General features: G+C 39.0%; 1 protein-coding gene across 1 annotated transcript in view; it reads left to right on the forward strand.

Annotated features, from left to right (window-relative positions):
• The window catches only part of Fam171b (family with sequence similarity 171 member B), a 67,129-nt gene that overhangs the window by 37,042 nt on the left and 15,955 nt on the right, over window positions 1-14,132 (forward strand). Inside the window, exon 2 of the mRNA XM_077799047.1 lies at window positions 8,182-8,415. Within this exon, the coding sequence (XP_077655173.1) occupies window positions 8,182-8,415 (234 nt within the window). The remainder of the gene's footprint in view (window positions 1-8,181; window positions 8,416-14,132) is intronic.

The raw sequence follows: 14,132 nt of genomic DNA on the forward strand, positions 1-14,132 counted from the left end.
TGGGATTTTGATTGGCATTGCATTGAACTTATATAGGACTTTTGGTAATATCGCCATTTTGATGATGTTAGTTCTGCCTATCCATGAGCAGGGTATATTTTTCCATCTTCTAAGGTCTTCTTCTATGTCTTTCTTTAGGGTTCTGTAATTTTCATTGTATAAGTCTTTCACCTCTTTTGTTAGGTTGATTCCCAAGTATTTTATTTTTTTGGGGGATATTGTGAATGGAGTAGTTGTCCTCATTTCCGTTTCAGAGGATTTGTCGCTGATATACAGGAATGCCTTAGATTTATGCGTGTTGATCTTATATTCTGCCACTTTGCTGAATTCATTTATTAGCTCTAATAGCATCTTTGTAGACCCTTTTGGATCTGCTAGGTATAGAATCATATCATCTGCAAATAGTGATAATTTAAGTTCTTCTTTTCCTATTTTTATGCCTTTAATTTCGTTCGTCTGTCTAATTGCTCTAGCCAGTGTTTCGAGGACTATGTTGAACAGAAGTGGTGAGAGAGGGCATCCCTGTCTTGTACCAGATCTTAGAGGGAATGCCTTCAATTTTTCTCCATTCAGAATGATGCTGGCCTGTGGCTTATCATAGATTGCTTTTACAATGTTGAGGTATGATCCCGTTATCCCTAATTTTTCTAGAGTTTTGAACATAATGGGATGCTGTACTTTGTCGAATGCTTTTTCTGCATCTATCGAGATGATCATATGGTTCTTATTTTTAAGTCTATTGATGTGGTGGATAACATTTATTGATTTCCGTATATTGAACAAGCCTTGCATACCAGGGATGAATCCTACTTGATCATGGTGTATAATTTTTTTGATATGTATTTGAATCCGATTTGCCAGAATTTTATTGAGGATTTTTGCATCAAGGTTCATTAGAGATATTGGTCTGTAGTTTTCTTTCTTTGAGGTGTCTTTGTCTGGTTTCGGAATCAGGGTGATGTTGGCCTCGTAGAATGAATTTGGAAGTTCTCCCTCTTTTTCTATTTCCTGAAATAGCTTGAAAAGTATTGGTGTTAGTTCCTCTTTAAAGGTTTTGTAAAACTCTGCTGTATACCTGTCCGGTCCTGGGCTTTTCATAGATGGTAATCTTTTGATGGTTTCTTCTATTTCCTCTATTGTTATTGGTCTGTTTAGGTTGTCTATATCCTCCTGACTCAATCTGGGCAGTTCATAAGACTTAAGGAATTTATCTATGCCTTCACTATCTTCTATTTTATTGGAGTATAAGGATTCAAAATAATTTCTGATTATCTTCTGTATTTCTGAAGTGTCTGTTGTGATATTGCCTTTTTCATCCCGTATGCTAGTAATTTGGGTACTCTCTCTTCTTCTCTTTGTTAGCATGGCCAAGGGTCTGTCAATTTTATTTATTTTTTCAAAGAACCAACTTTTAGTTTTGTCAATTTTTTCAATTATTTCTTTTGTTTCAATTTCATTAATTTCAGCTCTGATTTTAATTATTTCTTGCCTTCTACTTCTTTTGCTGTTGTTTTGCTCTTCTTTTTCTAGGATTTTGAGATGAAGTATGAGATCATTTATTTGTTGGTTTTTTCTTTGTTTGAGGAATGAACTCCAAGCAATGAATTTTCCTCTTAGAACTGCTTTCAATGTGTCCCATAGGTTCCGATATGTTGTGTCTGTGTTTTCATTTAACTCTAGGAAGTTTTTAATTTCCTCCTTGATGTCTTCTAAAACCCATTGATCATTCAGCAACCTATTGTTCATTCTCCAAGTGATGCTTGATTTTTCCTTCCTACTTTTATCATTGAATTTCAGTTTCATTCCATTGTGATCAGATAAGATGCATGGTGTTATCTCTACCCCTTTATATTGTCTAAGAGTTGCCCTGTGACATAATATATGGTCTATTTTTGAGAAGGTTCCATGTGCTGCTGAGAAAAAAGTGTAACTACTTGATGTTGGGTGGTATAGTCTATATATGTCAATTAAGTCTAGATTGTTAATTGTGTTATTGAGTTCTATAGTTTCCTTATTTAACTTTTGTTTGGAAGATCTGTCCAGTGGTGAGAGAGGTGTGTTGAAGTCTCCCATGATTATTGTATGGTGGTCTATTAGACTCTTAAACTTGAGAAGAGTTTGCTTGATGAACACAGCTGCGCCATTATTTGGGGCATATATATTTATGATTGTTATGTCTTGTTGGTGTATGGTTCCCTTGAGCAGTATGACGTGTCCTTCTTTATCCCTTTTGATTAACTTTGGTTTGAAATCTATTTTATTAGATATGAGTATGGCCACTCCTGCTTGTTTCCGCAGTCCATATGAGTGGTATGATTTTTCCCAACCTTTCACCTTCAGTCTATGAATATCTTTTCCTATCAGATGCGTCTCCTGTAGGCAGCATATTGTTGGGTCTTGTTTTGTGATCCATTCTGCTAGCCTTTGTCTCTTGATTGGTGAGTTTAAGCCATTAACATTTAGGGTTATTATTGAGATATCGTTTGTTCTTCTAGCCATATTTATTTATTGATGTTACTAAACCTGATTTGTTATCCTCTTTGACTACTTTCCCCCCTTTACTGTCCTACCTCCCAATGTTGGTTTTCAATGTTATTTTCCATTTCCTCTTCCTGTAATGTTTTGCCAAGGATTTTTTGAAGAGATGGTTTTCTAGCTGCGAATTCTTTTAACTTTTGTTTATCGTGGAAGGTTTTAATTTCATCTTCTATCCTGAAGCTTAATTTCGCCGGATACACGATTCTTGGTTGGAACCCATTTTCTTTCAGTGTTTGAAATATGTTATTCCAGGATCTTCTAGCTTTCAGAGTCTGTGTCGAGAGATCAGCTGTTATCCTGATTGGTTTACCCCTAAATGTAATCTGCTTTCTTTCTCTTGCAGCTTTTAAAATTCTCTCCTTATTCTGTATGTTGGACATCTTCATTATAATGTGTCTAGGTGTGGATCTCTTATGATTTTGCATATTCGGCGTCCTGTAGGCTTCTAGGATTTGGGAATCTGTCTCATTCTTCAATTCTGGGAAGTTTTCTCGTATTATTTCACTGAATAGACTGTTTATTCCTTTGGTTTGGAGCTCTGTGCCTTCTTGTATCCCAATGACTCTTAAATTTGGTCTTTTGATATTGTCCCATATTTCTTGGATGTTCTGCTCATGGTTTCTTAGCAGACTTGCTGAGAAAGTATTTTTCCAGTTGAAATACTTTGTCTTCATTGTCTGATGTTCTCTCTTCTAAGTGACCTACTCTGCTGGTAGTACTCTCAATTGAGTTTTTAAGTTGGTTTATTGTTTCCTGCATTTCTAGGATTTCTATTTGTTTGTTTTTTATTACCTCTATCTCCCTGTGAAATTGATCTTTTACTTCCTGGATTTGTTTGTCAATGTGATCTTTCCTTGTCTGATTTTGCTGTCTCATGTCTTCCTTGAGACTCCAGATAATCTGAAGCATGTATATCCTGAACTCTTTATCTGACATTCCATCAGTTGCAGCTATTACCTCTTCTAATGTTGAGTTGACCTGCATAGCGTGTAGTCCTTTCTTTCCTTGTCTTTTCATACTGCTCGCGTTTCTTTCTGCTTGGTGCAACTGTTGTGTTTTTGAAATTTACCCCCTGGCCTGTCTTTCCAGTGGGCCGCAGGTATCTTTGCTCCCCCCGCTCCGGCACCTTGTAGCTCCCCAGTGCTCGCCACAGACTCCAGCCACAGGGCGATTGCCTATCAGGCTATGCGCCCCTCCGTGCGGAGAAAAGGAGCTCCCGCAGTCGAACTTTGCACGATGGAAATCTGTCTGGAGCCCCTCGATTTCGCTGGAAATTGGCGGCGGCCTACTACGGGTTCGGGCGGGGCGGCCCAAGCCGCTCAGGGTGACCGCCGCTTGCAAAAGCGGTTGCTGGCTCCGGGACTTGACTTCTGCACCCGCCGCGTTGCCACCTGTGGAGCCGGTTATCTGTGGCCGCGTGGTTAGGGACCGGGGTGGAGAAACAGCTGCTCCCAGAGTGAGCACTATGCCTTCCGGGAGAGCCTGGATGGCGGAGGCCGACTGCGGGTTCGGGCGGGGCGGTCCAAGCCGCTCAGGGTAACCGCCGCTTTCAAAAACGATTGCTGGCTCCGTGTCTTGACTTCTGCACCCGCCGCGTTGCCACCTGTGGAGCCGGTTATCTGTGGCCGCGTGGTTAGGGACCGGGGTGGAGAAACAGCTGCTCCCAGAGTGAGCGCTATGCCTTCCGGGGAAGCCCGGATGGCGGAGGCCGACTGCGGGTTTGGGCGGGGCGGTCCAAGCCGCTCAGGGTAACCGCCGCTTTCAAAAACGATTGCTGGCTCCGGGACTTGACTTCAGCACCCGCCGCAGAGCCACCTGAGGAGCCGGTTATCTGTGGCCGCGTGTTTAGTGACCCGGAGGGAGAAGCAGCTGCTCCCAGAGTGAGCGCTATGCTGTCCGGGAGAGCCCGGATGGCGGAGGCCGACTGCGGGTTCGGGCGGGGCGGTCCAAGCCGCTCAGGGTAACCGCCGCTTTCAAAAACGATTGCTGGCTCCGTGTCTTGACTTCTGCACCCGCCGCGTTGCCACCTGTGGAGCCGGTTATCTGTGGCCGCGTGGTTAGGGACCGGGGTGGAGAAACAGCTGCTCCCAGAGTGAGCGCTATGCCTTCCGGGGAAGCCCGGATGGCGGAGGCCGACTGCGGGTTTGGGCGGGGCGGTCCAAGCCGCTCAGGGTAACCGCCGCTTTCAAAAACGATTGCTGGCTCCGGGACTTGACTTCAGCACCCGCCGCAGAGCCACCTGAGGAGCCGGTTATCTGTGGCCGCGTGTTTAGTGACCCGGAGGGAGAAGCAGCTGCTCCCAGAGTGAGCGCTATGCTGTCCGGGAGAGCCCGGATGGCGGAGGCCGACTGCGGGTTCGGGCGGGGCGGTCCAAGCCGCTCAGGGTAACCGCCGCTTTCAAAAACGATTGCTGGCTCCGTGTCTTGACTTCTGCACCCGCCGCGTTGCCACCTGTGGAGCCGGTTATCTGTGGCCTCGTGGTTAGGGACCGGGATGGACAAACAGCTGCTCCCAGAGCGAGCGCTATGCCTTCCGGGGAAGCCCGGATGGCGGAGGCCCACTGCGGGTTCGGGCGGGGTGGCCCAAGCCGCTCAGGGTAACCGCCGCTGCAAAAACGATTGCTGGCTCCGGGACTTGACTTCTGCACCCGCCGCGTTGCCACCTGTGGAGCCGGTTATCTGTGGCCGCGTGGTTAGGAACCGGATAGGTGGGGTGGCTGCTTGCAAAGTGAGAGCTAGGCCTCCCGGGGGAGCCCCTTGCCGGAGTGGCTAATGTCTGCGGACTAGACCTCTGTGCCCGAGTGGCCGCCCAAGATCCACTTCTCTGGGACAAACTGTCACTTCCAATAAACCTACCAGATCATGGCTGCTCTCCTCTAAAGGGAATTATGCTAGGAGTTCCTCCGTATGTAGGCTGCAGCTGTCCAGGTGGGTCTTTCTTATCCCGTTAAAGTGGAGACGTTGGAGTCGCTGCTTCCTCGCCATCTTCTCTCCAACCTCTACCAAAAATCTTAAAAGTAATGATAGTAATGACTACTCACAAATAATCTGACTTCCCACATGGCTAGTATTAAAAATGTGAAAGAAAACAGAATTGTGGATATCTTTCATTTTTCTATATTTTGTCTTGAAATTCTTCCTTAGATTTACTTTGAGTATATAGTCATACATTTCTTGATGGCAAGAATGTTCTGGGAAATGCATCATCCGGTGATTTTGTCATTGTGTGAACATTATAGAATGTACTCACACAAACCATTGGACAGAGTAGATGTGAGATAGTCTGCTGTCAGCATAACACGACACACTATCTCACAAAAGACTTTCTAAGTCAAAGGAGTATATTCTAAAATAATGTAAATAGCATAGTAAATAAATAAGCCAGAAACATAGTTGCTTGTTACCTGTCATCAAGCATTACATATTGTACACAATTGTATGTGATATGCTTTTATAGCATTGGCAGCCCAGATGGTTTGTTTCCAACAGCATATCCACAAACACACAAGGAAAGCCTTGTACTCTGAAATTATGATGGCCACGTTGTCCATAAATAATAGGAGTTCTTCACCTGTATTACAATCTGAGAAACCCACTGGCATTCATGTAGCTCATCATGACCAAAACCTCACTGTGGAGTATAGGACTGTATGTGAGATTGGCTGTCCTGGAAATTAGCAAAGCCTTACACAGACTGATGGATCCTTAGTTTAAGGACTGATGGATTCCTTCTCTTACATTTTCTCAATCAATTCTTCTCCCCACCCTACAAACTGGGGCTAGTATTGCTGGAAAGCACATAATCAGACAGTGCAGTGGCTTAGGAGCACAAGTTTTGTGCATGGTGCGGTGATGCACACCTATAAACCCAGTGGCCCAGGAGGCGTAGAAGGATTGCGAGTTCAAAGCCAGCCTCCGCAAAAGTGAGGCCCTAAGCAATTCAGTAAGACCCTGTCTCTAAATAAAATATAAAAAATAAAGCTGGGGATGTGGCTCAGTGTTCAAGTGCACCTGAGTTCAGTCCCTGCCACCCCTCCCCGCCCCCACCACAAAAAAAAAGAGCACAAGCTTTGAAGAGAGCAGTCCTGAGTTTATGCCTGTCCCATCTGCTGTGGGTTAGCTGTGGCCAATAGTCAAACCTCTCTGTTACCAATATATGTAAAAAGGAAGAAAACAACACTGCCTCTCCAGTGAGGGTTTTTAAAGGATCAGAGCTAATTTATTTTTTTAACTTTCTTCATTGTACCTTCCCTAGGACTGAGTGGTTGTTAATTTTTTCTATTTGTACTTAGAATGCCTATTATTCAAAAGCAATATAAAGTCCAGTGTATTTTAGCAAATAATAGACAAGGCTTAATGGCCTTTTTAAAATTAATATTGTAGCATAGTCAACATTGACTAGGATATGTTTATCTGACATGCTTTTCTTGGTTAAAAGAAAAATGTTAGATGAAAATCACTTTATGCAAATACAGAGCAAAATAGTTAGTCCTTAAAAGATATTTCTTAACTTGGAATGGAACCACCATTTGACCCAGCTATTCCACTTGTTGGTTTATACCCAAAGGACTTAAAATCAGCATACTACAGTAACGCAGTCACATCAATGTTTATAGCGGCTCAATTCACAATAGCTAAGCTATGGAACAAACCTAGGTGCCCTTCAACAGATGAATGGATAAAGAAACTGTGGTATATATACACAATGGAGTATTACTCAGCATTAAAATAGAATAAAATTATGGCATTTGCAGGTGAATGGATGGAGTTGGAGAATATCATGCTAAGCAAAATAAGCCTATTCCAAAAAACCAAAGGCCAAATGTTTTCTCTGATGTGTGGATGCTGATCCATATTGGGGGTGCAAGGGAAGAATGGAAGAAGTTTGGATTGGGTAGAGGGGAATAAGGGGAGGGGAAGAAGTTGAGGGTAGGAAAGGTGGTGGAATGAGATGGACATCGTTACTCTAGGCACATGTATGATTGCTTGGCAAAGATGTTGTGACGCAAGCTTGCAAAGGCATTTTTAGTGTGGTACAAATTCTTTTTTAGCTGGACGCTCTCATTAGTAAAGCCAGCGAACACATGGTCAAGATTTTCACTTGAGGAGTAAGACTGCTTTAACTCTAATTTTCTTCAATTTATGTTAATTTTTCTGTACTTTTTGATATTTTAGGGAATAATTTCTGTTTGATACTTTGTATATTAGGAATTAAAAAGCATCCCCTGCTTTCCAGAGAAAACAACAAGATAAAGGAATTAGTCATGCACTTCTGTGGTATTGAGATGCATTTTATCTAAGAATTCGGACTGCGTTTGGAATTAGTATTAAATTTCTGTAACTTGATTCATTGGAATTAGTGAAATGATAAAAGTGTATTTATGTGTCAAAAGAAATGGGTACTGCTTTCTTTTAATAGAAAAAATGGAGAAAATACTGTGCCTTATTAAAAATAAGTGTTTGAATCTATTTAGCTTTAGGAAGAAGAATCAATTTGTTGAATTTTTTTTCTCTTTATCCTTTCATCAATATTTCTTTAACCATTTTTGTACTATTATTTGAATGACTTGAGGGACATTTTATAGTACAGTGACATGCACTGTAGGATCTAATAGGTTACAATTTCTGCCTTTTTCTCTTCCAGTGTCTGTATTTATGCTGAAAGTTCAGGTGAATGACATCATCAGTCGTCAATACCTGAGTCAAGCAGTTGTTGAAGTATTTGTAAACTACACGAAGACAAATTCCACAGTAACTAAAAACAATGGAGCAGTGTTGATAAAAGTACCCTATAAATTAGGCCTCAGCTTAACCATTATTGCTTACAAAGATGGCTACGTATTGACTGCTTTGCCTTGGAAGACTGGAAGAATGCCAAGTAAGCATTTAAATTGCTTTGCATTCACTAAATGTAAATGTGTTTTCTCTCTTGGGACTACCTTGTTCTGGTAAACTGAAAATGACTTTCTCTTAAAGAAGTCTACGGAAGTAGGTAAGAAGGGAGGCCAGTGAAGAAAACATAGTCTGTTTGGGCTGCTATAACAAAATTTGAAGATTGGTGGTTTGTAAATAGCACAGATTTATTTCTCATGTTCTGGAGGCTGGGAAGTCTAACAGCAGAGTTGGTGTCTGGTGAGGGTCTGCTTTCTGGATGTAGATGGCACCTTTTCACTGTGCCCTCACTTGGTGGAAGGGGCCAAAAGGAGTTCCCTTTGGCCTATTTTTAAAGGGCACTAATTTCATTCATGAAAGCTCTCCCCTCTTGACCTAATTACCACACAAAGGCCCCATTTCTTAATACCATCACCTTGGGGTTAGATTTCAGTACAATTGGAGGGGGGGGGAAGCATAAACATTCAAACCATAGCAATCATGAAGTCATTTTTCTTCTAAAGAAGCCTAAAGGAATTGTGAGCATGATCTCTGCTCTGTACACAGCTTGTCTGCAGGTGGTAATAGATTGATTGGCATTTTCAAAGGATTAGTAAAAAGCAGGGTGGGCCAGGTAGTGGGGACAGATGATGGAAGAACCTTTGGAAAAGATTAGACAAAAGATTTAGATTTGTATGTTAAATAGTAAGGCAGATATTGTAGATCCTTGAGCACAGTGAGTTTAAATATAGAAACTGGATCTATGCAACAGTGTATAAGCAACAGTGTTAAAATTGACTCAGATAGCCTGACTAAGAAACTGTGACAGCGCTCCTGGTGTACAGGGACAACAGCCTAGATTAGGAGAAGGAGTGAAAAGGATAGGGGAATACGAGAGACAAACTGAAGAAAGCATTGGCAGGGCTTAGTGTGACTAATTGGATATTGGGAAAGTTGTGCCACCTAAGATACTGAAATGCAAGCCTGACTGATTGGAAGGATGACCCATTATATTATCAGTTTCTTTTTATTATAGGGTTCTTGTTAGAATTTAGATAATTCATTTGGTTTCATATTGAAAACATTTGAATTCTTGAATTGTTAATAATAAACAAAATGAAAAATAAGATTTGCACAAGTAAAACTTGAATAAAGTCATAACCAGAAAAACATAATAGAAATGAGCTTAATGTGATTTGTGTTTTAAATATATGCTTTTTTTTTCCCAAAGAAAGAACTTAACCACACTATTTATGCAATAAACAGAAAAACAATAATGAAAGAAGAAACCAGGTAAAATGATCCAAAAGAACTAATGAAGATTAAAGTGGATTGATATATACAGGAAAATATAAAAAAAGAGATGATTGACAAAATACTGATTCTTTGAAATTTAAAAGAAAACACAGTATCTAGCGAACCTAAACAGAAAACAGGCAATAAAAGACAAGGAAAAGAAGAGGAATACATAAAAACTTTAGAGTCATAAAATGTTCCACACCAAATTTGGCAGTAAGCTTTAAAAGTTCAATAAAATGAATAACTTTCTGATACACAAATGATTATACTGGTTTCTGATGAAGTAGGCCCAGAATATTCTAGGTAAAAATAACCTGATTCAAAGATTACTTTAAAAGTACTCCAAATCTTTCACAAAACTAATGTACTGTGATCCTAAGATCTAATAGAGGTGATATCAATAGATGCTCTTATGTATGTGTTCTCTTTCTTCTATAGACCAATCTTACCTGTAATTCCAAAGGAAACATTCTTAAAACAGAATAGTAAGAAGTTGTTTATCATTGTTTAGGTGTAACATCCTATTAAAACCAAGTAGTTTTCTTTTCTTGTAGGATTGTGGGATGATAACTATGTTAAACTCTATTAACTTTAGGTATCATAGTAATAGAACAGATTACAACTACTGTCTTATAATATCAATATTTGAATCTACATGTAAATAAAGTCTTTAAAATCCCATAATAATGAAGGTATGCTTAACATGGTAAGGATTTCACAAACACACCTAATTAAAATATTAGATGTGATCCTACTAAAATAAATAAACACAGATATTCATACTATTTTACGTTGTAGAGGTTCTTAGAGTAAAAAGCTGTTACTGGGCGGGGGGAAGGGATTACTATTAGAGAAGATCAAACCATTTTTATTTTTTGGTACCAGGCATTGAACTCGGGGGCATTCAACCACTGAGCCACATCCCAGCCTAATTTTGTATTTTATTAGAGACAGGGTCTCACTGAGTTGCTTAGCACCTCATTGTTGCTGAGGTTGGCTTTGAACTCAAGATCCTGCTGTCTCGGCCTCCTGAGCTGCTGGGATTACAGGCATGTGCACCGGCTCACATTATTTTTTGATATGATCATATTCCTAGAAAATTACAGAGCATCAATCTTAAAATTCTTAAAATCAATGGAATTTCAAGATTTATTGATCACAAAATTAGCATTTGTACAAATTAGTATATGTTCTTATATTTCAGCAATAGTAACCAGTTAGGAAAAATAAGAATCTCTCACAGAACAATAAGGTTATTTAGGGCAACCTACCAAAAACACAAACAAAAAACCTTAAAACAGCTATGTGTGTTAGGAAACTAAAACTACCAAATATGACAGACATAAAAATACACACACACACACACACACACACACACAAATCAACCACTACCAAAAAACTGAATAAGCCAAAATCCTGGATAACTGGAAAAATACATTTCTTTTTAGGGAGCCTGAATATGGTAATGATTTTACTACTACTACTTTTTAAAAAAATACTTATTTTTTAGTTATAGTTGGACACAATACCTTTATTTTGTTTGTTTATTTTTATGTGGTGCTGAGGATCAAACCCAGGGCCTCACACATGCTACGTGAGTGCTCTACTGCTGAACCACAACCCCAGATTCACTTCTCCTTAAATTGGTTTATAGTCTTAATTCATTTTGTTCAAAAAAAAAAAAAGATTTGCTAGGGGCCATTTGCCATTCTAGACTAAGAAATTGTATTGTGATACAAATTGAACATATTAAATATGTATTCTGGGATAAGGAACCATTATAAATCATTGAGAAAAGTGAAATATCAATGGTATAGAGCTGTTTTGGTTAACTGTTTGGAATGAGTTAATTGGATCCATATGCCAACATACATTGTTCAAAGAGAGCAGATGCAATCAAATAATATTAAATATAAAGGAAAAAACCTGTCTGAACTTTGAATTAGGAATTATCTGTTTAAATTAAAAGCAATAAGAGATGTCATAAAAGTTTATCATTTTTAAATAACAAAAGGCTCAGACTCCTGTACATCAAAAAGCCACAACAGCAAAAGGCCCACAAACTCCTGTACATAAAGAGCCACTGAGAAATGTATGTGAAACAGTAAGAGATGATGTCTTTGCTATGGAAGAACTTATACAAATTAGTAAGCAAGTGCCCGTGCCCTCCCTCCAAATTAGCATGCTGTACCTTCCTAATAAACCAAGAGCTGAACACCAAATACACACTTCTAAGATTTTCACCATGGAAAAGTTTTTAAAAAGTAGAGAAGAATGAAATTATGGCATTTGCCAGTAACTGGGTGGAGCTGGAGAATATTATGCTAAACAAAATAAGCCAATCCCAGAAAACCAAAGGCTGAATGTTTTCTCTGATATGTGGATGCTGGTCCATAATGGTGGTGGTGGGGAGCTAGGGAAGAATACAGTTACTTTAGATTAAAGTAAAGGGGAGTGAAGGGAGGGGAGGGATATGGGTAGGAAGGATAATAGAATTAATTGGACATTATTACCCTAGGTTGTATAGTCATACGACCAGTGTTATTCTATATCATGTATAACCAGAAGAATAAGAATAAGAAATTATACTCCATTTATGTTTGTATCAAAATGCATTCTACTCTCATGTATAACTAATCAGAACAAATTTTTAAAAAGTGAGTTCCAGTTTCAAACCTGCACCTAGATTAGTGTCAGGGGAACTTGCATTATGCGTTTTGGTTGAACTAATAGATTTGTAAAGGAGAGCATTAATGCAGGTAAGGAAGCAACAGGTAGTAGCATTAATGACTTCAGAGTCTTTATCAACAAACTTACTAGAATCTCTTGTGAAAACAAACATACAAATAATAGAGTGGACAGACATTCGTCTACCAGAATGTTAGTTCTAATATTTCTGTAATAATAGTGAACTATTAGAAATCTAAATCTATAATATTATTGCACGTAGTATAGGGCTTACGTAAACCTTGATGCTTTAACAAATGAGACATGTGGCCTTAGATACATTATGAAAAGACTCTGTTTAGAGACGGAAGTGCTGATGTTATTAAATGACAAAAGCAGTGTGAAAATATTCTGTATAATATACTTATTTTAAAAATCACAGTAAGAATTATCAAAGGATATAATATTAATGATTATCTCTGTGGGGTTTTGCAATAACCATCATTTTATATTTCTTAACATTTTTACCATGGAGATTATATCCCTTTTATAGTAAGAAAAAAATTTTAAGTGAAAAGAAATCAAAGTGTTATTTTAGTGAGTTTTAGAAAGATTCTCCTCAGGTTTTGTAGTCTTAAGAAGCTGTCAGGGAAATCCCTCTTACAAAGAAAGTATACAAATATGGGTTAAGGCCCTGCTTGTAATCCTCCTGAGGTCCAAGCTACAACCTCTCCACCTCCTCTCCAGTATAATAAATTCACTACTTCAAATCCTAACGTATCCTGAAATTGAAATTACACTTTCATTTGGCAAGTCATTTTCTGTGCAAGTAACTAGAAGTATATTTCATTTTACTTTCACCCATCATTGGATGCTTTTAGCATTTTTCCCTTTTTTTCATATTTCCTTTAACGGTCTTTTAAATATCTAAAAGTGTTAAAATTATTTCCATGTAAATGTATTTTGTCTTCTAAGAGGTTTGAGGATACTGTATTATTTTCCTTCATTTTAGATGCTTACCTAGCATAGAGTAAAGATGCAAAATGAGAAGTTGTGGTTTTGATAGTATCCTAAAACTCATTTTTTTTTTTTTTTTTTTTGGGTACTAGTGACTGAACTTGGTTGGGCACCTGATCCACTGAATCACATCCTCAGCCCTATTTTGTATTTTTTTATTTAGAGACAGGACCTCACTGAGTTGCTTAGCCACTAATGTTTTCTGAGGCTGGCTTTGAACTCATGATCCTCCTGCCTCAGCCTCCCAAGCTACTGGGATTACAGGCGTGTGCCTTATTATTTTTTTTTGATTTCTTATTTATAAGATGTATTTTGTCCCAGTTTCTTGACCCCAATCTTGAAACAATTTAGTTATAATATACTAATTAAAATAATGATATCAGTAACAGACCAAATGAATTAGGGGCAGGGAGATGGGAAGGAAAGGGAAGGTCCTGGGGAATGAGATGGATCAAATTATGATGTGTGCATGTACAAATATAGCATATTGAATTCCATTATGTGTAATTATAATGTGCCAATAAAAATGGAGAAAATAAGTTGTTTCAAATGATCCACCTTTACTCATCCGGCATTACTACTAAATGTTGCCTGTGAATCATTTTCTGTGTGCTAAATTGGTTCCTCCTCTGCCAACTCTGAGTTCGTTTGACACACTAACTTGTAAGCAGAAGAGTATTGTGCTCTTATGTGGACAGTTAAAAGTGAAGAGTAGGTATGTCATAAATATCTCTAGCTAAA

Source organism: Urocitellus parryii, chromosome 1 (genome assembly GCF_045843805.1).
Source record: "Urocitellus parryii isolate mUroPar1 chromosome 1, mUroPar1.hap1, whole genome shotgun sequence".
In the NCBI taxonomy this organism is placed as follows: domain Eukaryota; kingdom Metazoa; phylum Chordata; class Mammalia; order Rodentia; family Sciuridae; genus Urocitellus; species Urocitellus parryii.